Source organism: Protobothrops mucrosquamatus, unplaced genomic scaffold (assembly GCF_001527695.2).
Source record: "Protobothrops mucrosquamatus isolate PMUCROS unplaced genomic scaffold, P.Mucros_1.0 scaffold1121, whole genome shotgun sequence".
Classification (NCBI taxonomy): Eukaryota; Metazoa; Chordata; class Lepidosauria; order Squamata; family Viperidae; genus Protobothrops; species Protobothrops mucrosquamatus.
The window spans coordinates 225,501-252,639 of NW_015387339.1; the positions used below are offsets into that span (position 1 = coordinate 225,501).

General features: G+C 39.4%; 1 protein-coding gene across 1 annotated transcript in view; it reads right to left on the reverse strand.

Annotated features, from left to right (window-relative positions):
- Positions 1-27,139, reverse strand: part of PCDH15 (protocadherin related 15) — a gene marked incomplete at its 3' end in the record, with an annotated part of 345,211 nt that overhangs the window by 223,309 nt on the left and 94,763 nt on the right. Inside the window, exons 4-6 of the mRNA XM_015820330.2 lie at positions 26,437-26,556; positions 23,867-23,977; positions 13,279-13,449 (exon numbers count right to left, since the gene is read on the reverse strand). Of these exons, the coding sequence (XP_015675816.2) occupies positions 13,279-13,449; positions 23,867-23,977; positions 26,437-26,556 (402 nt within the window). The remainder of the gene's footprint in view (positions 1-13,278; positions 13,450-23,866; positions 23,978-26,436; positions 26,557-27,139) is intronic.

A 27,139-nucleotide genomic window follows, 5' to 3' on the forward strand; every position in this document is an offset into this window, starting at 1 on the left:
TCTCTCTCTCTCTCTCTCTCTCTCTCTCTCTCTCTCTCTCTCTCTCTCTCTCTCTCTCTCTCTCTCTCTCTCTCTCTCTGTATGTGTGTCTCTGTGTAAAATTAAATCAAAATAACAGAACACATTCATTTTCCCTTCTGTTCCCCATCTTCTGATTTCCCTTAAGTGTTATTTCTTCAGAAAAGACTTTTGAGGCATTTCATTATATTAAAAATATTCTGTGGAATAATTCAATTTTAATAAGTGAAAAATTGCAAATAGGTACTGATATCTGATAAATCCTGGGAATATTACATGGTGGTTGTTCCGGGAAAATCTATAGGCAGGAGTGTAATCCACATACTAGTTTCATTGGAGATAACTCTTAAGAAATAAATTATGTATATATAAATATACACAGACATGCCCAAACTTCTAAGCATGAAAATTTTTTGATTCCAGAGTGGTAACATAAAGTAAGGAGGAGTTCTTATTATATGAAGATTTTCTTGATATTCTGAAGCTTGTGGAATATAACCTCTAGCCCAAAATGCAATGTACCAACTTTTGGATATAGATTTTTAAATGCACAATTTATTCTCTGTTTTTACTATTTTACATATTGTTCACTGTTAGAGCTGCAATAAAAGACTTAACCGGAAATAAATCCTATATACAGAATGTATATAATGTTATATAGGTATAGGATGATAATCTAAAAATATTGTTTTTCTTTTGTCTAAAATGACTAATTGCTTCTTGTAATTTAGTCTACAATTGCTTTGAGACCCTAGAATTTGGAAAACTGTTCTACCACTAGTATCTGGTTATCATTGACAATATGGAATGTAGAGAAAAAAACAAAAATGAGGAATGATAGAAATATTATATATATGGGAACTTCAGCAACCTGCAATGCATAAACACTGGAGTTAAAGAAGGCTTTCAGTCTTCATTCATGATTTTGATTACATAGAACATAAATGTTCAAAGTCTGTGAAAAACTCCCACTTCCATTCCTTTCAGTGTCAGGCCTTGTTTCCACAGCCCCAATTCCACATACAAAGCTCCCCTGTTTACATCTATGAATCTTGCCTTTACATCTCTTTACTAGGGATGTAAAAGCAATGTCAGATATATGTACAGATGTACATAAGTTATATGTTCTTTTTTGGGGGGGTTGATTGGTTTGCCTTTGGTTCTGATGACCTAGTTGACTACAATGTTTCTAGCATGCTAGGACTGAATTCAGCATTAGAAGCAAATACAAGATCCAGTGCTTTTTTTCTAAAAAAAAAAAAAAAAAGGTGCCGGAACTCACACACGTCATACAACCCGCCTTGCCTACCCTACAAGGTTCCATCCAAAAAAGGTGCCGGAACTCCATTCTGGGCATTCTATGAGAAAAAAAGCCCTGACAAGATCTATGAGCAAACATAACAATCAGGTCTTGCTTTAGTCAATAGAACAGGAAGGTGGAGTTCTCTCTGAAGACCTCTGAATTCTCAAAGTTTTTTTGTGGAAAATTAAGGTACCCTCAATAAAAGATAAGGGGCAAGGAGATAAATGGGGGAGTGATAGATTTGTTTCCCCTTGATATTTCCCCTACTGAAATGATTATAATTTCAAAGTGCTTATTCTCATGATGCTTCTATTTTTTGCTTCTATTTATAAATACGCTTCTATAGTAATGCTGATGTAAATCTACCCTGATTAGGGGGGAAAATATCATGGATGAGGCCAAACTATAGCCCAGGCTCTTCACCAGCTGAAAGCATTTTATATTATGGAAATATTTGCCCATCTGCTAAGAGAAAAAGATAACCAACCCATCCTCTAAGCTTCATGGCTTTCCACATTAACATTAGTGCCAATTTCTTTTAATTAGCCTTTTCATTCTTTATGCAGTCCCATGCATATAAAAATTAATTATCTGTAAATTCACATCTTCATAATTTCTAGCTTTCACTTCAGTTGTTCTTGGTGACATTTTCTTAAGAACACAGTTATCAGGAGATTGCACATGGAGAACAGACAATGGATCAAAAGGTTAAAAAAATAAAGAGAGAGAGTGAGTGAGTGAGACTTGAACAAAAATATCAACACATAAAATAGCATATAAAACTTTAAACTTCAGCTACCACATAATGGAGTGTTTCTGCTTTGAGACTTCAGAATCACACATACCATTAAAACACCATTAATATACTCATACCATTTTTATTAAATCGAAATATCTACTACCTGGCACATCTTGTTTCAAATTTGTTAAAGATTGAACTTTCCCCTTCATTTTGTATTCATACCATTTTTCCCCTGAAGATGTTTTTGGTTCTAATGATAAAGAGCCAACATATTAAGGGGGGAAAAATCAAAATTAATTCCTTTACTTAAGAAAACATTTTTATATAACGTTTTAACTAGGTTTTTGTTTCAGAGTCCATGACAAATATTGAACAACAGAGTTTTTGTAGGATTCAGTAGGCATAACAGTATAACAGAGTTGAGCAGGACCAACCCCCTCCTCAAGTAGGAGACTCTATATTATTTTCGACAAATGGTTATCCAATCTATTTTTTAAAAAACCTCCAGTGTTTGGGCACCCACAACTTCTGAAGGCAAGCCACTCCACTGATTGTTTTAACTGTTGGGAAATTTCTCCTTAGTTCTAGATTGGTTCTCTCCTTGACTAATTTCCATCCATTGCTTCTTGTCCTGCTTTCAGGTGCTTTTGAGAATAGGCTGATCCCCACTTCTTTGTGGCAGCCCCTCAGATGTTAGAGTTCAAGAGCATTCTAGAAACCACTCAAAGAGCAATTAAAAGCAATTCAGTGTGTGGTGGAAGAATCCTACATCGATGCAAAGAAACTCTGCTGACAAGATAGAACATCTACCCAGAGTTTGCTATTCACTGGCTGAAAAAGAAATCTATAGGTGCATGTTTTCACTTATGGTCAACATTCTTGGGTGCATTTCGGAGAGTTATGGGGTTAAAAGATTCCATTTAGATATTTCAGGATTAAGTATATTACATACACCAGTTTGGAACTAGTATGATTTACTGCTCATAATGGGAGCCGTTGAAAAGGAACAAAAATGATTTATGAACTAGGTCTTGGTAATGACAGTTTGCCATTTGGTTCCTGTTTCCCAATTTAGATTGTCTGCTATGTTCCAGAAAACAAGTTCGCTGTGTTGCAGGAGTAAGTAGGGACAGTGCACAGGTTGCAGTACAAGCAAAGCTACAGGAGGCACTCTTGACATGAATTCAGCAGACTGAATTCTCAGAAGACTGAGGAGTATCTGTAGAATGCATCCCTCTCATGGCTTAGTCATTGCATGTGATGGCAAGTGTGCTGCGGAGATTCTGGCTATAGAACAACTAATGACCTGGGGCTGGTTCACTGGCCGCAGGACAACAAGATGAGCTATGTTGTAAAGTCTTGTCCTCAACAAATATTTAGTGGGGCATGAATACGACACCCAACCCTTAAGCCTAGTTATCTAAAGCCTGGTAACTAAAGGACTGTTTAGATTTATATAATGACTCAATCTTCTGTGGTTTCGTCTGACATGTATGAGCACATAGACTTGGCCTATCTCAAGTCCCATCATTAAGCAATGTCATCTATGGGACCTAGGAAGTTTCCTTTCCCTGTTGCAGCATCTGCCCCATGACTGGTTCCTGCCTTGTTCATATTTAAGAGAACTCTTAAAACAGGGCACTTTCCCACAATTTGAGTCTTGCAGGTGTAACATGTTTTTCTTCCGGATCAGTGTTTCATAACTTTGGCAACTTTAAGCTGTGTGGACTTCAACTTACAGAATTCCCCAGACTGCATTGTTGAAATTGTAGTCCACACAGCTTAAAGTTGCCAAGGTTGAGAAATACTCTTCCAGATATTTGTATTTTAATTTAATTAGTTTTTTCTACTGTACTCTACTTTGGGTCATTGTAGAATTGATCAGCCTTCTAAATGTAATAAAAAAGTAATATCATTTTTATGTTCTCAAATTTAGCATTCTCCTAAATAATGTCTGATGAAATGTTGTACATCTGGGCTCCATTTTGAAGAAACACTCTGAAAAGATTGGATTGCTGTACATTTCTAAATACTGTACTTGAATAACTTAAACTCTGAATTCAAAAGAACTCATTAAAAAGGCATAGATAAATTGAGACAAAGTGTTATCTTTATCTTCTATATCTGAAGCCTAATTTTGCCTTTCTACATTGTTATCATCTGCCCTAACACTTTGTTGCTAGGGAGAGCATAGCAAAATCTTAAAATGACAAAGAATGGAATAATGAGCTTCCTATTAATTAGAATTAAACGAAAGGAACTGGCTACAAATAAAAGGTGGGTTCAGAAGGGTGGAACCAGCAATACAAAGACAAAAATCAATATCAAACACATGACAGAAAGGATAGGAAATCTTGGTGCCATATATAGGTATTATGGCTTAATGGGTCCATTAACATCTTTCCAATATCATACCAGCCCTTTTGCTTTAAATCTCCATTTGTGTCCAGTCATGATTGTTCTTCATTGATATTATATTTTCAAAGTGTAATCAAAGGCAGCAGTGATAAGAAACAGAAATTTATTTAAAACATTTGTATGGCTGCCCAACTAAACTAAAGTAACTCTTAGGAACTTACAGAAAATTAAACAAAATCTAATCAACAATAACAACAAAAGAAAGCCCAAATCACAAACTGATAAACAATAAAATGGAAATCCAAACAAATCATCTCATTGGTGCTCCAATGTATCGTAATACAAAAGCCTGGACTTAGAACCTCCAAAGCGTGTATAAGGGTCTTATTAGGATGTCAATCACAGCAGATGGCCAACAATGCTAAATATTGCACAAGTCTGAGTAGGAACAGGATGGCTTGATATGTCCTACCAGAAGATAGAATTCAGACAACTGCAAAATTGCTTGCAAAATGCAAAAGGGTAGGACAATGTCCTATAGCAGATGCAGTTCATAATCTTTGGGTAGATAGATTGAATGTTTGGTGCCAGAGGTATCTGGAAAGTAAGTGGAACTATCATGTTAGTAACATGTTACTAAGATTAAAATTTGATTCTCCTAGTGAAGGAGAGCCAGAAAGACTTTCATAGAGCAAAAGGACTGCAAAACATTTGAACTGCTACTATAATGGAACGATGGAATCCTTTACAAAAAGTGAAGCCTTTTACAAAAAGTGAAGATCTATATATTCTTGACCTATAACCACAGAGATCAGAGAAGACTTTGCAGTTTGGGGCTTTACAATTATTCTCTATGCAGTGAAGAGATAGACAAATCTGTAGCTCCACAGCTAAGCAGCTATATTAAAAACGAATAGTTATATTTTACAGTTACTGTCATATGCATGCAAACATTGCTTTACTTGATCTCATCTTTTTTGAAATGGTCAAAAATGATTAGAGTAGAAGTTATTGTCTTGGAATTTATTTTGGTTCCAGTGAAGCTTGCTAGTTTAGAACATATATTTGAAGGGAAAAGGATATTATATGCATGCAGGGCAGCAACAATGCAGCTTCTTTATTAAGACACCAAAATGTGCTTCAGGAATGTCCCAACTATATCATTGTGTGGTACCTATAACCTCATATACATTTACCCAATAATCTGCATCCATTCAAGATCAAAGGAACAACAGTATGGAAATATTTTAAATGATGTTTCAAAGTGGATGGAATTTGCCATTTTGGACTAATAAGAAAAAAAATATTTCAGAAGTGCATTTTTTAAATCTTAAATGAAAGAAGCTGTTCTTCCTGGCAATGCACCCTTTGTTCTCATCTCCAAATCCAGATTAACTGAAGAGTTTCTTCACTATCACAATCAAAAAAATATGTTTTGAACCTATGGGATGTTAGAAAAAATGAAATTCCTTTGTCTCTCTGTGTGTCTTCTGCTGTTCTCTTATGGGATTATTACTGGATTCAGCAGGAGGTAAGTAGCCATAAACCTGATGTGCAAAGGATTCTTTCAATCCTTAAGTGGTTCAGAGCTGGGAGACACACACAGATGTTTACAGGATCAACTGACCTGAATGTAATGTGGCTATTGCATTTTAGTTTGCAAAAACATTGCAGAAATAGTCTAGTCCTTGGAATTTCAGTTAGAATTTCTTACCATGAACATACGGTTTACTTAGAATATCTACTAGGACTGAATAAAAAGCAATGTCTTCACCTGTCAGCCCTTTAAAGTAGATCACTTTAAGAAACCAGATTTATGAATGCTAATACTACTTTTATTATAAAGTTACAGTAACCAAGTCCTGCCAGTTTGAATGTGGTTCTCCCTTGCTTCCATTCATCTTCATGAGAGCTAGGAAGAGTGATGTTGAGATGCTTTCTCAATCCACATTTCTGCCCTGGACTCAAGTTTTTTTTTCTATTTGACCATTGTCTTGATAGCAAATTCTCAAAGCTGTCACAAAAGAACTCTGCAAAGTGGCTCTTTAATGAGATACTGACTGCCCTTGCCACCTCTTCATTTGAATCTAACACATATATGCTCGCAGGGTATTCTCTGAATTTGGAGAAAAGGTAGAAGTTGCATGGAATCAAGATTTGACTGTATGGAGTAGGCCAGTGAATTCCATTTTGCAATTTGCACCTTCGGTACTTATATGCTGTGGGATCGAGTGTTGTCATGTTCTGCTTCAGAACCAACTATTGTTTGAAAGTTTTGAATGTTGGAATAAAATGATCTGTGTTGACAATAATGCCAGATTCAAAGAATTCCATGTAAACAGCATCATTTATATGCCCAGAACTGAGACTTTTCCTGTCAAAGCCTGGGTTTTTATTTTCTTTTTTGAACTGGCAAAGCTTTGTGATGATATTCCATGGACAATGCTTCTTTTCTGGGTTATACTAATGAACCATGTGTCATTGGCTGTTGCAATGGGACAACAGTTGCTGGCAAATGCCAATTTTTGATGCTTTCTTGTCCGCCATCAACATGTGAGGAATCCCATCTTGCACAAGCCTTCCTGTTTTTCACTGACATGTTTTTGCCAAGTTTGATGTCAATTTCCCTTTGAGTAATCCACCAACTGTCCTTAATTAAGTTCATCAAACTTGCTTGTGTGAAGCACTTTAATTGCTGTCACAGGTCATCCACACAAATCAGCTCTTCCTAGTTCACCATCTTTACATTTCTTTTTGGCCCAGTGACACTCTGTAGTCAAAGCAACACAGTCATCATCACCATAAATGGCCTGCATTTGGCCGTTGATTTCAATTGGAGGGATTCCTTTTGCATTCAAAAATTCAACCATAGCATGTTGTTTAAAGTACAGTGATGAGTAGTAGTTTCCATTTCATGAAAAATAGTAATGTAACCTTTTCTTCCTACCAACTGAGATGAAATAATAGATAATAAGGAAGATATTTGAACTTTTGGTGTATCTCTACTGCTCTCTGTTAATGGCTTACAATGTTAGAGATGTTACTTTTTGTTCAACCCTCATAATGTGTTACTGTATGCCCATGTACCATAAATTTTATTCTAATAAGTTAACTGTGCACCAAATGTCACACCAGAAGCAGTTAGATGGTTAACTTCTGTTAGATATAGTTAGATATCGAACTATAACTTCTATCTTATTGTGATTCTATGGAGCTATATTGTGGCTGTTTTACCCTAATTTAATATTTTATCTTGTTTATTGTATTATTCACACACTCTAAACTTATATTTGTGTTTTATGTATAATGTGTTTTATTAGTGTTGTATATCAATGACTGTAGATGCCATATGTTAAATAAAATAAATAAATGTGCAGAAAATATATCAGCATATCATTTCTTTCTAGACTCTTTCAGTCTAGAAAGTCTGGAGTAAATAGTTGGTTTTGCTCAGTTCTTCTGAGTGCGGGTATATGTGCACATACAATTGACCAAGCTTACTGATGCTTAAAAAAAACCCAGAATCAGAACAAATTGCATTAATTTGAATAACATTAATTATTTACAGAACACATATTTCATAAGGGGGATTTGGGATTTGGCATATCAATATTTTTTTTAAATGTGCACATCCTGAAACAAGTGCCAATGGACTCAATCTGCAAATAACCGACACTATAATCCTATTATTCCTATTAGACTCACTGCGTGTAGAACATTTCACTGAAAGGTTCTGCAAGAATTACTCTTGCAGTTATATCAGTAAAATCTCTATTGCACATCTTGTCAACATTTAAGCATCAAGCCCTATAAATCCAGAGAAGACTAAAGATATCAGTTGGAAGAATTGCTAGCAGAGACAGCAACCATTTCATTATTCATAAAGGAACACAAAGAGTTTGGCATATGGGCATTCTATAATTATACATGAAAAAGATGTACTCGGGCTGACAATCAAAACCTCGAACTTTCATTTTAGATATTCCAAATCCATCTTTTATACAATGATGACTACACTATTGTTGTCCATCTCAAACAAGACACAGTTTGTGTGTGGTAAAACACACATCAAGCTTGCTGTATGAAGATCAACAGAACTTAGAAGCAAACCAGCTTTTCTTTTATATATATATACAGAACCTTGATGAGTTATATTTTCTCCAAGAGAACATTTGCAGAAATTATTGACAAAATCCCTGCATTATATTTAGTGCAAAAACAATTGTTTCCAAACTTTCAATGCTTCAGGAACTGTTTCCTCCCTCAATACTATCATATAGATGTCAGAACTAATCCTTCCATCTCCCCCCGCCCCCATCCAGTCAGAATCGATGAAGCTTCTTGGAGGAGAAGCAAAATATCTTCTTCTTCAAGAAAAAAAAAACATAGATCAGTTGCTTTTTCAAAAAGCGCCTTTGAGACAACCATGACCTGGATGACTGAGAATCTTCATAGACACTATAAACCAATCCAGAAGTCACCTCCTGGGCAGCCTTTAGCAGATGGGTGGCTGAACTTACAGTTTGGAGGAACTTGTTCACTTTATCAGAAGTAACAGAATTAAACTTAGCCCAAATAACATCACAAGACTGCCCAAGACCTGCTCAATCAGAGTCTAACTTGAAGCTTATCTAACAACTCTGTGTATATGTAGGGGTGTGGGTCTATACATATGTTGTACATAGTATGTTTAGGTGTGTGTCATGTATGTGTTTCACTTTGAGAGTGGGCAACTAAATTTCATTTTTGATGTATGCAGTTGTGCCCACAGTAAAAAAAATGACAATAAAGGTTATCTCCTCTCCTCTCCTCTTATCTTTATAACCGAAAGCATGAATATCAATATTCCTTACTGTTGACCAGTAATCTTGTGGCTGTCCTCCCTCTAGTTGGGAATGGATTACTTTAAGCAGAGCCATAGGAGCAGACAATAAGAGCTAACAAAATAACAAAAGATCTGCTAACTCTCCATAATGAAGAATAATTATGAGATTGAAAATAAGACAGAAACAATTTATTATAGATAGCTCTTGACCTTTCCATAATGTCAAGACTTCCAAGGCTGAAAAACCTGGGGAACATGAGCTACTTAAATCTCTGGAAATATCTTCATTGCTAGTAGGTTAATTTAACAGAATCTTGAAAACCTACCAAAGCAATCATCCATACAACTTATATCTAGTGTAATTCAGGTGGAATTATTTTGAATTTCAGTTTTCATGTTTATTCCTCCCCTGGATTCCAGAATCTCTTAAGGTCCCATTCCCTCCTTTTAACTGTCTTGCTACCCTCTTTGGAGCTGCCAAGATCTGTTGGCATTTCATCACAGCTGGAATGTATGTATACTTTATTTCTGAAACAAATGAAACTCCACAGTCTTTGTGATTTTAAATTATGCAATTATGTTTTAGGCTTGTGTTCATTAAGAAACGAACCCTATATTCAACCCTATGTTCGGTAGGTAACAGCTTTGTATGATATGCTGCGTCTGTTGCTTAGAATCAGAATGTTTATTGGTTGAAGGCAAGCAAAGTACTATTTCCCCCCGTTACTGAGCTATATAACACATCACAAATATTCCACATCATTAATATGGATGTTCTCATTATATTTAGATAGCCATTCGAGCATCATTATGGCAGGAAAAGAAGACAAAATATTGGCATTCTAAATATGCCAATTTTTTGGCATTGGCATCCAGAAAATCCATTACAAGTTCCTCAAGAATTTGTTTCATTTTTAGCACTTCACATTATTCAAACCTTGGTGTTAGCCTCCCAGCCTACTGATTCAAAATACAGAAACATCTATTATAATTAGAATGTGTTCACATATGTATTTTTAACAAAGGATAAAAATAATACAACCTTTTCTATATCCTAGGAAAGCTTCCTTTACAGGATTGGCACTTTGGGGATGATTTATATTATAGCAACAACAGATCCAAGAAATTACTTCTAGGGCTATCGCAAGGTCCTCAACCAGTTGATCAGTAGACAGTGATGGTGGTAATGGTGATGAGTCCTTTCCATATGCATGAGATGAACTAATCCTATAGTCCATTGAGGTCGTAGAACTTGAGTACATTATGAGAAGCCAAGCTAATCAGCTATCAGTTCATTTCCTATTCTTGCAAAGACAGTTATCCAATGATGGGACCTCTCTCACCTATCAAAGTGCTGTAGTATCTTTCTATCATTCCCACATCACCATGGAAGAAGCCAGCAAGCAACATATGGAAATGGCCATAGTAACACGTTTAGCACCAAGTGGGAATAATCTTAATTGTTTATCAGTCAACAGTCTGATAAACAAAATCTGAGTCTGAAGGCAGGCTAGGGGTGGAATAACATGGGACCCTCCCTAGTTCTCCGGAAAGTAAAAGCAGGAGAACAGAGGGAAAATACTTTCAGTCTTGCAATATTTTTTTTACTGTAACCTTATAATAAAGGAAGCATTAGTAGAAGCATTGTGATTTTGGTTTCCTGTCTGGACTATCTTGAAGGGCTGACATCTGTCCTGCAAGTCTGAAAGCATGTTCCTCCTCCCCACTTTTACTTTCCCAGAAAACTAGGGAAATGCTTCTGAGATGCTTTCTGAACTTCTACTCCTTTGGGCTCAGATTTCACTTATCAGGATGGCAAATTTTCCTCTTGTCTTCCATGGTTATTCTCATAGTCCATTACAAAGTTCTAGGCATGAACGACAATACTTTCAACAATAGTTTTCTCAATGGAAAATGTTAAGTTATACCAACTCTCTTAATTGTCCCAAAGATAAATATAATGCACTCTGTCTAATTCTTTTTATGATATTTAATGTGGAGAAAAGCAAGGTTTTACACCTGGGCAGGAAAAACCAAGTACAGATTAGGCGACACCTGGCTCAAAAACAGTAACTGGGAGACGGACCTTGGAGTCCTAGTGGACGATCACTTAAATATGAGTCAGCAGTGTGCAGCAGCAGCCAAAAAAGCTAATACAATCCTTGGTTGTATAAACAGAGGTATAGAATCAAAATCATGTGAAGTATTAGTACCGCTTTATAATGCCTTAGCAAGGCCACATCTGGAATATTGCATCCCGTTTTGGTCACCACATTACAATAAAGATGTTGAGACCTTGAAAAAAGTGCAAAGAAGAGCAACTAAGATGATTAAAGGCCTGGAGACTAAAACATATGAAGAACAGTTGCAGGATTTGGGTTTGGCTAGTCTAGAGAAAAGAAGGACTAGTGGAGCCATGATAGCAGTATTCCAGTATATGAGAGGCTGCTAAAAAGAAGAGGGGGTCAAACTTATTTTCCAAAATGCCAGAAGGCAAGACAAGAAACAATGGATGGAAATTAATCAAGGAGAGAAGCAATCTGGAATTAAGGAGAAACTTCCCAACAGTGAGGACAATTAACCAGTGGAACAGCTTGCCTTCAGACGTTGTGGGTGCTTCATCACTCAAGGTTTTTAAGAAGAGACTGGACAGTCACTTGTCTGAAATGGTATAGGGACTTCTGCTCGAGCAGGGGGCTGTACTAGAAGACCTCCAAGGTACCTTCCAGTTCTATTCTGATTATGATGTTGCAAATCTATTGCTATTTTAATGTTTCTGGGAAAAAATGATTACATTCTATATGTATTTTTTTCTTTTAAATCTGATAATGATAAAATCAACTGAAAAATATTACACTGTAAAAATACTCTGAAAAGCTACATTTAAGAAATATTTATGATCAATTCAAAGTAATATTATTCTTAACTGAAAAGACTGTTTATACAAAAAATCTTATAAATGGGTCAATGTAAAAGGGAAATTAAGCAAATAAAAATATGACATGAGAATGCTTATAAATTATTATAATTTTTACCATGTTTACAAAGGTTTATTTATGTTCATGATATATATTTTTATTAATATCATTTTCATCAGTTTGGGGAGAACATATAAACCATATCAGAGATTATTAACTAATGCATATTTTGATAATGTGTCCTCGATGTGTGTTAAAGGGAGGGCTCTGACCAATAAATACTTAGTATTTTATGTCATGTTAACTATATGGGCTTAAGGAATCACTACTAAAGCTGGAGAAGCAGAAATCAGCAACTCCCAGTCTAGTGAAAGCTGCTATTTAAATATATTTCAATCACCTCTCAGTCTCACTGGCAAACTAGATAGGTAACATAATCAGATTACCTAATTCTATTTTATATAAAATTACATTGACTTAATCTTGCAAGTCAGAAAGTACATTTCTCTCTCTGTCTCCTTTATAGCCTGAGAAACTAAGGAGGGTCTCTTCTGATTTTCTTGCTCTACCCACTATCCAGCCATGGGCTAGGCTGTCTCTTATCTGTTCATCAGTTAGCATCTCTTTACTCAGCCTCCCAAGGTCTTTTCCACATACCATTACATCACCTCCCAAGCCATCAAGTGACCAGTCAATTTAGAAAATCAGGAATGTTATAACCTAGTGTATATGTTTATAAGAATTTTTTTATAGTAAGGTGAATAATCCAGTGTTATGTTTGAGGTTCCATTCTTCTGTGCAATAAAGACATCAATTTAACCAAGTCATACCTGGAGACTTTTGCCAAGTCTGAGAGCTGAATTAAGGGTTAAGTGTCTGGAGGTGTATGATTTATTGCCAGTCTGGGAGTGAAGCTTGACAAGAATCCACTAAGAGTCTGATAAATCAGGCTTTGCAATTTGCATGCAGCTGCAAAAATGAGGCTGTGTCTGACATAGCAGGATATATGGCTGGCCCCTGTTGAGTCTGCTTATTGTAAGCTTGTGCTGCAAAATTAGTGATGACTAAATACAGATGCAGAATGAATGAATTCAATTAACATGCTTGTACTTACAGGGTCAGTGAGTTCTGGCAAACTAGCTTGATAAGTGAGTGGCCGGCAGTCCCGAGTGTTAAAAACTAATATACATGGAAGGAACATTGGTCCAAGGTCATCCCCATCAAGGACATCAACAGTGAGGGTGGCTGTGCTTGTTCTTCGTTCCACCAGATTTTGAGCTCGATCCTGTGTAGAAAACAGAATGCTTAAAGCCTATTCTTGCATTTCCTTCAAAAAGAATGATGTCTTTCAATACAGGTAGTCCTTGACTTGCAACCATTCACTTATTGACTATTCAAAGTTACAACAGCAACTTTGAAAAAAGTGACTTATGACTGCTGTTCACCCTTATGACCATTTCTGCATCCCCATGGTCACATGATCAAAATTCAAATGCTTGGCCACTGGCATGTCATTATGACAGTTGCACTTTCTTGGTGTTATGTGATCACTATTTGCAACCTTCCCAGATGGCTTCCAAAAAGCAAATCCAATGAGAGAAGTCAGTCATGACTGCATGATTCGCGATTCAACTATGGCATAAAGAAAGGTCATAAAATGAGGCAAAATTCACTTAACAATTGATTTGACAAATGGACCATTGATTTGACAACTAGAAATGTTGGGCTCCAATGTGGTTATAGTTTCAGGACTACCAGTAAAAAAATTATTTATCATTTCATAACATGCAATTTCAGACTGAATCCTGTGATGTTCTTGTGAACAGAAGTAATGAACTGCCAGACTCCAGATAGCACCATATAGCAGTAGAACGTGGATGTAAGATTTACTTTCTTTTCTTAAATCAGGTGGCAAGTTGGATTTATTTTTATTTCTTCCTGTCAGTAATTTTCTTCTCAATCATATCATACATATACTTTCCCCAATTACTTTAGTTATATGTCTGTTTCTATCTCTCTCATTATATACTTATTTCAAGATCCTCATCTCTTCTCTTCTCTACATTTTCCCATTAAGCCTCTTTCTCCTTTCCTGGTGTTCCAAGTTATTCAACTCCTTGAATAGTTCTGTGAGATGTTAGCTGACATCAAACACAAATATACAAATGTGTCTCAGAGAATGTTGAATGCAGAATCTAACTTTTTGTGATTCTTTAATAACTCTGAGAAATAAAGCTACTGTAATTAATCCAACAGCAAAGAAATCTACTATCAGCCATGTGCGAAACACAACTTGCAAAAATGAAAAGGGGTTTTCTTCCCTCTCCCCTGAAATATTTGAGGATAGGCACAAATAAAAAAGACTTTGTGATTAAAATTTCTTTTTGTAAATTTAGGGGCAATAAGTATTGTTTTCTTCACAGAACTACAAGTGAGTTTAATCCCCTTTCTTTCTACAAACTTTCTATGGTTTTAATTATTGAATCATTTATCAGTCAGCCCTGATAAACATGCTCCATCTATTCTGCTTTCTGAAAGAAGAATTAGTCAATTCTGTTGCTTTTCAAACATAAAAGATTAAGTACTCTGCAGGAAAAATGAACTCAGACCAATACATATGGTATGCCAACTAAAGTTTGTAGGAAGATTATCATACTGCAGAGTTTCTTAATTTTAAATTTACTATTTCTGTTTTTAATCTTATGACTAAAGAACTGTAATGAAATATTATTACATGTATTGTTATAAAGTAACAATTATAGAGTATTTCAGAATGACAGTTACAGCTTTATTCATGGTAATTGAACAATTGAAGAGGGGCATTCAGATTAATGGAAGACATCCATATGTACCATTCCTACTTTCTGTCAGTTTCTCTTGAATCAATAGAAAAATAAAAAGAAGAAAACTGGAGAAAGTTTAAAATCTCCAACTGGCTACACTCAGATGGAAGCAAACTGCTTATTCTAGGAGGTATCAGCTATATGATAAATGAAATTCTCCAAGGGCACACGAATTTCACAAGCATTAAGCTAGATGGAAGACAATTAAGCAGCAGCAACACACATGCTTACAGTATATAGGTTAACAGCAGAGGAGCAGGAAATGACAGCACCATTGCAAATTAATCTGAAACTATGGACAGAAGTAGAAATAGCAGTACATATTCAGGCCTGGCAGAAGCTCCTTATGATTCCAATCAGTAATATTCTGATCACACCTCATCCTCCCTTAGCATTCTCTCTTTCCCATCTCATTCCCTTTCCTTACTGTGTCATATCTAGTAAAGGGGAAAAGAGGAAGGGAGGGCTGAGTTTGAGTTAAGTAAATTGTAACTATAGTCTTAGAAGAAACTATTCAGATCATTGGAACTTCTGCAGCAGACGTTTGGCAGCAAAGAATCTGAGCCCTGGGGTGTCAAAAAAGGCCATTTACACCAGGGGTGGGGAATGGTGCCCCCTTTATGATTTGTGAACTTCAACTCCCAGGAATTCTGTGAGTTAGAGTCCACAAGTCATAAAGGGGCCATCATTCCCCATCATCGTTCCCCACCTCAGATTTAGACCATCAATTCTACCTGCTGCTCAAAGCAGGAATTCTAATTAAGTTATACTTTATAGATGTTGTCCAGTTGCTGCTCACATTCATAATGAGTTGCTTTGTTGAATTGCTCTAGAATATTTAGCCAGAATCTGTTTCTTGATAATTCATATATTTTAATTAACAAACATGAGAGTAGGAATTCTACAAAGATGGATCAACCTTTCTGCAGTTTAAGTACCTTGAAGGTAATCTGTGCAATTCAGAAATGAGGGGAATACATACTAGCTCTGCTTGTAAACTAAACATCTGATTTGGGAAAAATGCTATTTTTCCGGGACTAGGAAGGTTTAAGACTTGGCCCAATGCAATTATTAATTGACTTCATAGTTTTGCTATACTGTATAATGATTATTGTAGATTTACTTATCATCTATAAATAGTTACTTATTCTAAATCTGCACTTTATGTTGCTGGTCTGGACCTATAATAAAGTAACTTATTTTATTATATAATGTGTTATAAATTGTTTCCTATAATATGTATATGTATACGTATATGCATATGTATATGTATATGCAGTGCTTTTTTTGAAGAAAAAAAAAAGGTGCCGGAACTCACACATGTCATACAACCCGCCTTGCCTACCCTACAAGGTTCCATCCAAAAAAGGTGCTGGAACTCCGTTCTGGGCGTTCTATGACAAAAAAAAGCCCTGTGTATATGTATATGTATATATGTAAAAAAGATAAAAACCGAGCACCAAGAGGAATGAAATTTAAAAGTTTAAAAATTTAATAAGCCGAGCTTTCGTCAGAACCGCCTGACATCATCAGGGCGTTAAAACAGCAATCTGGGAGAAACCCTTATAAAGTGTCAATCACCTGCATCTGGCTTCTGCTAGGCGTCACCGGACCCAGCTGCTCCTGCCGTGCTAGAGGCAAGGTGCCTACTCTAGTGTAAGGGGTCCCTTTAAGTGTTTTGACGGCTTCCTCTGCTCCCGTCCTCCAGGTGGGCGGAACCCTTTCCATCCCCCCCGTCCGGAGCGTGCCAATTCCTTTCTTCTCCCTTCTCTCACCGCTCAGACATGCAGTTTCCTTTCCCCCCATAGGGGCTGTCTCCAGTCCTCCATCCTCCCCCCTCTCCCTCTCTCTCTCCCCCGCACCCCCTCCCTTTCCTCTGCTCTCTCTCCTCCCTCTCTCTCCCCCCTTCCCCCTTCCCTCTCCCTCCATCCACCTCTCTCTCTCTCCCTTCTTCTGATCCTCGCTCTCAACGGGCCATGTATGCGTAGCATCCAAGCTCCCTAACCCTCGCGCTTCGGCGCTCCACCCCCTCCTCTGTCGGCAACCGTCCGGTTCAACCTTAAAATAGCCACGGTGATCCCGACAGTCTAACTCCGGTCCCGGCTCCATCCCCCTCCTACTTTCTGAGCACTCTGTCTCTGCCCCCCCACCCTTCCCCACCCCAGGAACCTCCTGCTCCTTCCTAGCCCTCCATTCCCCACCTCCCCGAGCATCCTTACATTCCCTCTGCTGGGGATCTCATTCCCTTCCCCAGCGGACACGGGTCACTCCTCTCCCTCCCACCGCCAAGGGGGTTAATTGGGACGGCTGTTGGTCTGTGGGGTGAGTCAGTACTGCTCCTGAAGGGCGAGGGGAGGGGGGAGGGGGTTGCCGTTGCCGTGTCCCAAGCCTCATGCATTCATCATTGTTTTTCAGGGGATCCTGTTGCTTGTTCAGGCGGGACCGCGTCATCATGGCGTGCGTGCTCCGTCCCGCATTCCAGGGGATTTCCCTTGGGGGTTTCAGGTCCGTTACCGGTACCGCCTGTCGGCAGGGGGGAAGGCCTTCTATCCGAGCATGCGGGGCATCTCCCACTTCCTGCTCCTGACGGGGCTGTCCATCATGTCCTGTCCTCCTCCGATGCCCCAGGGGGTGATTCATGCACACGCTCTAAGTGTCCGCTGCGCCGGGCACATCTCCATGTGGCGGTTGATGGATCAGAAGAAGGGAGAGAGAGAGAGGTGGAGGGAGGGAGAGGGAAGGGGGAAGGGGGGAGAGAGAGGGAGGAGNTGGCGGTTGATGGATCAGAAGAAGGGAGAGAGAGACAGGTGGATGGAGGGAGAGGGAAGGGGGAAGGGGGGAGAGAGAGGGAGGAGAGAGAGCAGGGGAAAGGGAGGGGGTGGGGGGGAGAGAGAGAGGGAGGGGGGAGGATGGAGGACTGGAGACAGCCCCTATGGGGGGAAAGGAAACTGCACGTCTGAACGGTGAGAGAAGGGAGAAGAAAGGAATCGGCACGCTCCGGACGGGGGGGATGGAAAGGGTTCCGCCCACCTGGAGGATGGGAGCAGAGGAAGCCGTCAAAACACTTAAAGGGACCCCTTACACTAGAGTAGGCACCTTGCCTCTAGCACGGCAGGAGCAGCTGGGTCCGGTGACGCGTAGCAGAAGCCGGATGCAGGCGATTGACACTTTATAAGGGTTTCTCCCAGATTGCTGTTTTAACGCCCTGATGATGTCAGACGGTTCTGACGAAAGCTCAGCTTATTAAATTTTTAAACTTTTAAATTTCATTCCTCTTGGTGCTCAGTTTTTATCTTTTTTACTATGACTATACCCAAGAGTCGAATTTTTAGCATAATTAATTCTCATTACGATAGAGCAGTCTTGCTCTCAGCTAGACGCTGGGAGAAACTCGAGCTTCGCGTCTCGGCTTGCTACCGCAAGTTAACCTTTCTCCACACTTGCATGCGTGAGGACCTTCTACCTAAATCCTTGGAGAAGAGACCTGTTTTGGACTCGGCAGAGTGCAGACAGGCACTCAAACAGTACCAACGCCACACACTCTGGGCTCTTGTAAACGATCAGCACAGGAGAGCAGGGGCATTGGAAACGTGGGCCCACCACCACCATGAGCATTGTGGTTTGGGATTATCCACGCAGCACTTCCAGGCACTTGACCAGTACATCCGGTCTACGACGAAGAAGGCTAGCCAGTCAACCAGCATGCGCCTCCAGGGTAAGGTAAACGAGCTACGGAAGCTACACTGTAACAAGTTCATGGATAAACTAGTGCATAACTTGTCTTCTAAAATGTTGTCACATTCTCAGCTCACCCTGCTGCAGCGTGACGTGGGACATAATCTTATGGATGCACAACTGCTGGACTTTATAGCAGCGCTAGAGCCCGCCATATATCGCGGGGGCATGGGGGAGGATACCAGAAACACCATCAAACAACAGGTGACGGGTTTACTTATGCAACATAGGCGTCATCAGGCCCTGTCCAGAGAGGAGCTGGTGGCCCTGGATCAGCTGAGAAGAGATAGATCTATTATAATATTGCCGGCTGACAAGGGTAGGGCCACGGTGGTAATGGACAGGACCCTGTATGTGGCCAAGGCATTACATCTCCTTGAGGATACTACCGCCTATAGGGTAATTAGTAAGGACCCCATGACAGTTATGGTTAACAGGGTCAATAAGTTTCTCAACAACCTTAAGCATACTGGAAGGGTAGATGACAATGCCCTCAAGAGAATGCGACCTAAAGACTCAGCCCTCCCTAGGTTCTATGGACTCCCTAAGATCCATAAGGAGGGCACCCCACTCCGCCCCATTGTCTCTTTTAGAGACACCCCCATGTCAGGGTTGGCAAAGTGCCTGAGTGAACGCATCTCATATCTGGTGGAGGATAATCCCACCACCGATAGGTCCGCAGAGGAGTTTTTGGGTAAGATCCGCACGCTCAGGATGGAAGAAGACGAGGTTATGGTGTCATTTGATGTCACCTCGCTCTTCACCTCCATACCACGGGATCTCGCTATGGAGGTCCTTGGGGAACAGCTGAGGGCACGTGAAGGCACCGGTGGCCGTGACTCACTGCGAGTAGAAGATCTGTTGAGACTTACTGAGTTCTGTTTAACCACATACTTCACCTTTCAAGGGGTTGTCTACGAGCAAATAAAGGGCACCCCTATGGGTTTCCCCATATCCAGCGTGATAGCTGAAGCGGTTCTCCAGCAGTTGGAGCGTATAGCTATGTCCCAGTACTGACCCAAATTTTGGGCTAGGTACGTGGACGACACGTTTGTGGTCGTCAAACAGAATGACAAGGCCAACTTTATGGATATCCTCAACTCGGTTTATACCGATATTGAGTTCACGATGGAGGATGAGGTCCGGGGCGTGATAGCATTTCTGGATGTCTTTGTGCAACGACTGCCAGATGGATCGGTCAACACCAGGGTCTATCGCAAACCCACGCACACGGACCGCATCCTCCACTATGATAGTAATCATCCGGTAGTCCATAAAATTGGGTGTGTCAAGACGCTGTTTGGGCATGTCCGTTCACACTGCAGCACAGTGGGGTCTAGAATGGAGGAGACCAGGTATTTGCACCGTGTCTTCCGGTTGAACGGATACCCTTTAAACTTTGTGAGACGGCATTGCAAGGTGACTGGATCCCGATGGAATTCCGAGGAGCAATCCCAGGAGCGGCCCAGGCGCGTCACCCTTCCGTACATCCATAATGTCTCCGAGGCCACAGCCAGACTTCTTGCCCCGTATAACATCAAGGTGGCCCATAGACCTGACCAGACCTTACGGACCAAACTTATGCACCCAAGGACCAACTCCCCATCACTGAAAGATCAGCGGTGGTATATCGGATTAGATGCATGGACTGCCCACACAATTATGTGGGGGAGACGTCCAAACGGTTGGGGACCCGCATACACGAACACAAGTTGGCGGTAAGAAGGGGGGAACAGCGCTCGCAGGTCTGGTCTCATATGGCTGAAAGTGGCCACCGCTTTGATTTCGACCAGGTTCAGGTCCTGGCAAAGGATAATACTAAAGGGGGCTGGCTGTTGAAGGAGGCATGGTTTACGGAGGAAGAATCCATCAACCGCCACATGGAGATGTGCCCGGCGCAGCGGACACTTAAAGCGTGGTGCATGAATCACCCCCTGGGGCGTCGGAGGAGGACAGGACACGATGGACAGCCCCGTCAGGAGCAGGAAGTGGGAGATGCCCCGCACGCTCAGATAGAAGGCCTTCCCCCCTGCCGACAGGCAGTACCGGTAACGGACCTGAAACCCCCAAGGGAAATCCCCTGGAATGCAGGACGGAGCACGCACGCCATGATGACGCGGTCCCGCCTGAACAAGCAACAGGATCCCCCGAAAAACAACGATGAACGCATGAGGCTTGGGACACGACAACGGCAACCCCCTCCCACCTCCCCCCGCCCCTCAGGAGCAGCACTGACTCACCCCACGGACCAACACCCGTCCCAATTAACCCCCTTGGCGGCGGGAGGGAGAGGAGTGACCTGTGTCCACTGGGGAAGGGAACAAGATCCCCAGCAGAGGGAATGTAAGGATGCTCGGGGAGGTGGGGAATGGAGGGCTAGGAAGGAGCAGGAGGTTCCTGGGGTGGGGAAGGGTGGGGGGCATATGGAGTGCCCGGAAAGTAGGAGGGGGATGGAGCCGGGACCGGAGTTAGACTGTCGGGATCACCGTGGCTATTTTAAGGTTGAACCAGACGGTTGCCGACAGAGGAGGGGGTGGAGCGCCGAAGCACGAGGGTTAGGGAGCTTGGATGCTACGCATACACGGCCCGTTGAGAGCGAGGATCAGAAGAAGGGAGAGAGAGAGAGGTGGATGGAGGGAGAGGGAAGGGGGAAGGGGGGAGAGAGAGGGAGGAGAGAGAGCAGGGGAAAGGGAGGGGGTGGGGGGGAGAGAGAGAGGGAGAGGGGGGAGGATGGAGGACCGGAGACAGCCCCTATGGGGGGAAAGGAAACTGCACGTCTGAGCAGTGAGAGAAGGGAGAAGAAAGGACGGGAGCAGAGGAAGCCGTCAAAACACTTAAAGGGACCCCTTACACTAGAGTAGGCACCTTGCCTCTAGCACGGCAGGAGCAGCTGGGTCCGGTGACGCGTAGCAGAAGCCGGATGCAGGCGATTGACACTTTATAAGGGTTTCTCCCAGATTGCTGTTTTAACGCCCTGATGATGTCAGACGGCTCTGACGAAAGCTCGGCTTATTAAATTTTTAAACTTTTAAATTTCATTCCTCTTGGTGCTCGGTTTTTATCTTTTTTTACTATGACTATACCCAAGAGTCGAATTTTTAGCATAATTAATTCTCATGTATATATGTATATGCAACTGGACCTAATTAGGTAAAATGTCTTCCAAAGCTTCTACCTCAAAGCTGAATAATACAGGCAAATGACATTAAAGTCACACAAAATTATTATTACCATTTATGTCAGAAAGACAACCCATATTGGAATTACATGCATGTTATTTTTTTATATATGTACTTTCCTGGTACTCTGAGTATGTCTCAATAAACTGCCAGCACCTAGTGGGATGCAGGTAACTATGATAGCTACTAGATTAAAGATCTTAGGTTGCATATATTTCATTTATCTTCTATTTTGTGCTGCTTCTGTCTACTAAAAAGTGTTATGTAAAAGCCTCAGCTGAGTAAAGCTGGGTAGAAGTCAATATCTATGATGCCCTGTCATATAGAAGATTATAATTTGGAATGTAAAAGGAATAAATGGTAAAGAACACAAATAAAATTAAATAAATAAAATAGGTCTCTTCTATATCAGTAAAACTAAGAAAAAGAGGAAGATAAAATAGGTGTTATTACTTTCTGTGCAGCAGAGTTCATGAATGCATGCAATGTTGTGAATTTTTATTTTGAATGAGAGGATGAAAATATATTGTCAAAAACTATGAATAGATATCATTTAGGTTATTTATTGGTGTGTGCAAAAGTAAAAATGATTGTATTGCATCAATGGAATTGATGAAATCCTCACAAATAATAAAGTGAGAAGGCAATTTTTTAAAATAGTGTATTGACTTGGTCCAAGCAATAATAGAAAATTATGGAGAAGAATAGTCATAGTATTGATATAAAATAGTTTTGACTATGCTTTAGCTTTTCTTTCTTATTTAATGTCTCTCCTTTATTTGGCTTACTGTTTATTTCTCTCTTTTTATGCTTTCTACTGAAAAAGGATAGGTATGCATGCATGTTATGTATACACTGAAATAATATCTGAAAGACAGTGCTACAACAAAAGCATTAGGCTGATCCTCAGACATGGAAGTGCTATCTCATCACTCAGAGATCTGAAATATTTATTTATTAAAAAATGTATATGGCCACCCTACTCAAACTTTGAAAAGCATGCAATAAGCAAACAATCAAGTAAGCAAACAACAAAGCAATTATGGCTAAAATCACAACAATAGCAATTAATAGGCAATCATCAACTCAAATTTGCTTTATATCTTCCTGATGGTAGCTTCAATCATCTGGGCCCCAATGCCCAAGGAAAGCCATAGGTTTTTATGATCTTTCCATAGACCAACAGGGTGAGAGCCAACTATATATTAAAGAGGTTATTCCAGGGACTGGGTGCTGTAACGGAAAAGGCACATTTCCTAGGTGCCTTCAGATGACATTGCTTCAAGGAAGGACTAAAATATGTCCATCCTACTAAAGCATGAGGACTGGCAGATGAAATAGGAGAAAAGTGGTCCTGAAAATAAGTTTCTCCTATTCCAGGCAGGGCTTTATAGATGATAATCAACACCTTGAAAACTGGATTTAGAAGTCTATTGGGAGTTAATTCAGTCTGCAAATAGTGATATTATACACTGTGCCCTTAGCTACCTATTATAGTTTCCAGATATTTTCAAGAGAAACCCCAGGCAGAATGTGTTGCAGTACAGAGATGGATTAAAGCATGAGTGACAGCAAGCTAAGCTTGATACAAGACACAACGGGCACACAAAACTGGGATTTTGCTGAATCCTATTCCTCCACAGCTTCCAGATACTTGAATAGAACATAGAGAGTATCATTTGGTCATCAAAGAGCTGAGATAAACAATTGAGCATCATCAGCATATTTATTACCTCTTAATGTCTTTCTAATTTGGACAAAACTCTGTGAGCTCTTCATTTCGATGTCTAAACTAATATTCAACCCTTGCAAAATTCAATGGGAAATTTGAGAAATAATGTGTTACTTCCTTGCAGACATGACAAGATAAAACATCTAAATATTTTCAAGTTTTCTTCCAAAGCAATCATATACATAATAAACACCCCAAAAACATCATGCTCACATTTGCTTGGACAATGACAAAATAACGCGACTTTTCTTCATAATTTAATCTCTCACGCAAAACTATTGCTCCAGACAATGTCAGAGGGATGTCAAAAGTCCTATTTGATGTCTGCAAAAGAAAAAAAAAAGGAGGAGGGGGGGAAGGATGGATAAAGAATTTTAGGAAATGATGAGTTAACAATTTAAGACCAGTGACCAGTGGCAATTAATGACAATGCCTCTAACTACAAAAAAATGTACATTATTGCACACATTCTACTTTTAACTTTGAATTATCTAGTTTTCATCGACATAAACTGGTGAATTTCTTTAAAAAAGAAAATCCAGAACTTTGATTACATCTAAAACATGTTTGGTGTTAAAACTGTACTTAGCAATTTTTTAAAAGGAAGGACAATGATAACGCTTAATTTCATTCCAGTGAAATAAAACTTCATTCTCAAAGATCACAAGACAAAATACAACCAAGCTTTTACTTTCAACTATAAGTGAGTAACAAAAACACTTCATATTAGATACAAACAGAAATAAATCAAAGAAAGAGGTCTACAGTGACCTAATGCAAATTGATAATAATAGCTAACTGTTGGAGAAATAAAGCCTGTTCACACAGCCTAACTTTAATATCATTATGATTATTGTATACTGTAGTGCTGATAGGTTAAAAGTGAGACATGTAAATTACATCTTTTTTCCATGTATTTAACGTATTTAATTTAATTTATTTGAATTTAATATATTGGTCACTCCATCCCTGCACAATGTAACTTGAAAAATTGCAAGGATCTTTAGTGATGTAGAAACATGTCACTAAACATTGGTGCTTAATGAAAGACTGTGAGTAGAAAGAAACATATATTAGATCACGAACAGTAGTCCCCTGTACAGTTAGGACCTCAAAAATATTTTTGGCCTGATGTAAGCGATCTTGATGGGTGTACACTTTTTACTAATTCAGCTGTAGATTCTCCCAATCTGATACAACATAAATAAAACCATGGCCCTTTCTTCATTGAAATTTTAATGTTTCCAAAATCTGAAGAAGTATCAATCCTTATCCCATTGATCTTTTTTCCCCCCAATAACTGTGACAATAGGTCTTTTCTGGAAGAAATCAAGATTTATAGAGCAAAGGCTATGAACTTTCTGGAGCTCACAGGTTACCAAATACAGCTGCTCCTTTTTAACGGCATCAGTTATCAACTGTTCGCAAATACGAAGGTAATAAACAGAAAATCAATTTTCAACCAATGCATGAACTGCATGAACATTTGGGCGTGCATACCCAGATTTTCACACCTGACAAAAATGCATGCTGGAGTGAGAGTAATGCTGGCATTGCTGTACAAGAGATTTCATCTGAATGAAACAGCAGCACCCAGTGATCTTCGTAGTCTCTCTCTCTCTCTCCCCCCCTCTCTCTCTCTCTCTGTCACATGGTTTGTTAGCAACCATTTCACATAATGACCATTTTGCTGGAACAAATTGTGGTCACTAAATAAAGAGAGAGGGCATCATTCAAACTTTGTAGTGGACCTGACTGGTCTACCCAGATATACATTTAACTCTTCATTAAAATTGCATTCTAGTTTGACTACAGTAGAATTCCTTCCTTCCTTCCTTCCTTCCTTCCTTCCTTCCTTCCTTCCTTCCTTCCTTCCTTCCTTCCTTCCTTCTTTCTTTCTTTCTTTCTTTCTTTCATCAATTAATTAATTTATATACATGACAAGTGAGCAGTTAACAGTTAGAATAGAAAAAAAAATTAAAAACAGGAATAGTATTAAAATAGGAGCCAAGGACATTCATAAATACTCAAGCTGATCATAAAATAGTCTCATCATTACTATCAAGGTCCCAGATTTATTTTTTATTTTTATTTTATTTGTGTCAAATTTGAAGACTGGCCATGGCAGAGAAGGTTGTCCTTCTGAATTCCAACAGGTAAAAATCTCTTTTGGCTGGGACCCAGGTACACAGCTCCTGCTAACAGGACAGGTAGAAAAATATTAACATATTTTGAGATCCCTCTGGCCACAAGGATCCTATGAGGTAGGTATCTATCTTCATGAATAACTGACATTTGATAACTCAAGTTCCTATGGTTTTCTACTCACCATCTAAACTAAAGTCATCTGGCTTTGAAAGAGCCCCATTAGAAATAAATCCATATATCATAGACAGAAAGATTGTTTCATATAGCTCAATCTTATTGGGAAAACCATTCTGAACAGTCTATTATTTTGCCAATATTCTTTACAAAGTGCAAATAAAACTTGTTACATTCACTGGATTCAATATGCTGACTTCATGATTATAAGCAAAGAGATTTGTTTATGTAGTCATCAGGAGCCAGAACTGACTCAAAAAACTACCACCACCATAAAATCTCTTTTAAGAATATTGCTTTGTTCCATTCACAGTAGTCAAACAAAACCTGAGTTAAAAATACGTTACTTAAACATTTCAATATACATTTAAATTAATAAAGGAATAAAATATGTATATTTAGTTTGCTTTTAAAAAAAAATTTCTTCCAACAATATTTACTGAAAATAAAATTTCACATACTGGATCGCTGGGATTGTATTGGATGACATACTCTATCTGGCCATTGGGTCCATCATCTATATCTGTGGCGCCTTTGTTCCCAGAGAATCCAGTGAAGATGGTGGTTCCAACTGGTGTTAACTGAAAGAACAGATATAAGGTTCACACTTAAAAATTCTTGACGGAAACCCAAATTTTGTATTCAATTGTTTACAAGTATGGTGGTAACTCTCCCAACTGACACAAGATTGCCAATAATCATTTGTAACTTTAATATACAGCATTGCCCACCCCAACCTTTGGGCACCAGAGACCGGTTCCCTGGAGAAAGGTTTTTCCACGGACTGGATGGGGTGTGGTTTTGTGTTCTGCCTACATCCTGCAGATGGGGCTTTGCTTGTTTGTACGGCTGAGTTTCTGGCATGTCATGGACTGCTGCCAGTCCACATACTGGGGGTTGGAGACCCCGGATATACAGTACAGTATTTTGAAGGAAAACAAAAAAGCAAAAGGGAGAAAAATGGGAATACACATTTTACTAAGATAGATAAGATAGATAGATAATTTAATTTGTATACCGCCCTTCTCCCATAGGACTCAGGGCGGTTCACAGCATATTAAAAACAAATAGTATACACAAAATACAAAAAATACAAAATACAAAAATACAGAAATACAAAAAATAAACCCCGATAAAAGCCGAATTAAAACCAAATATTACCAG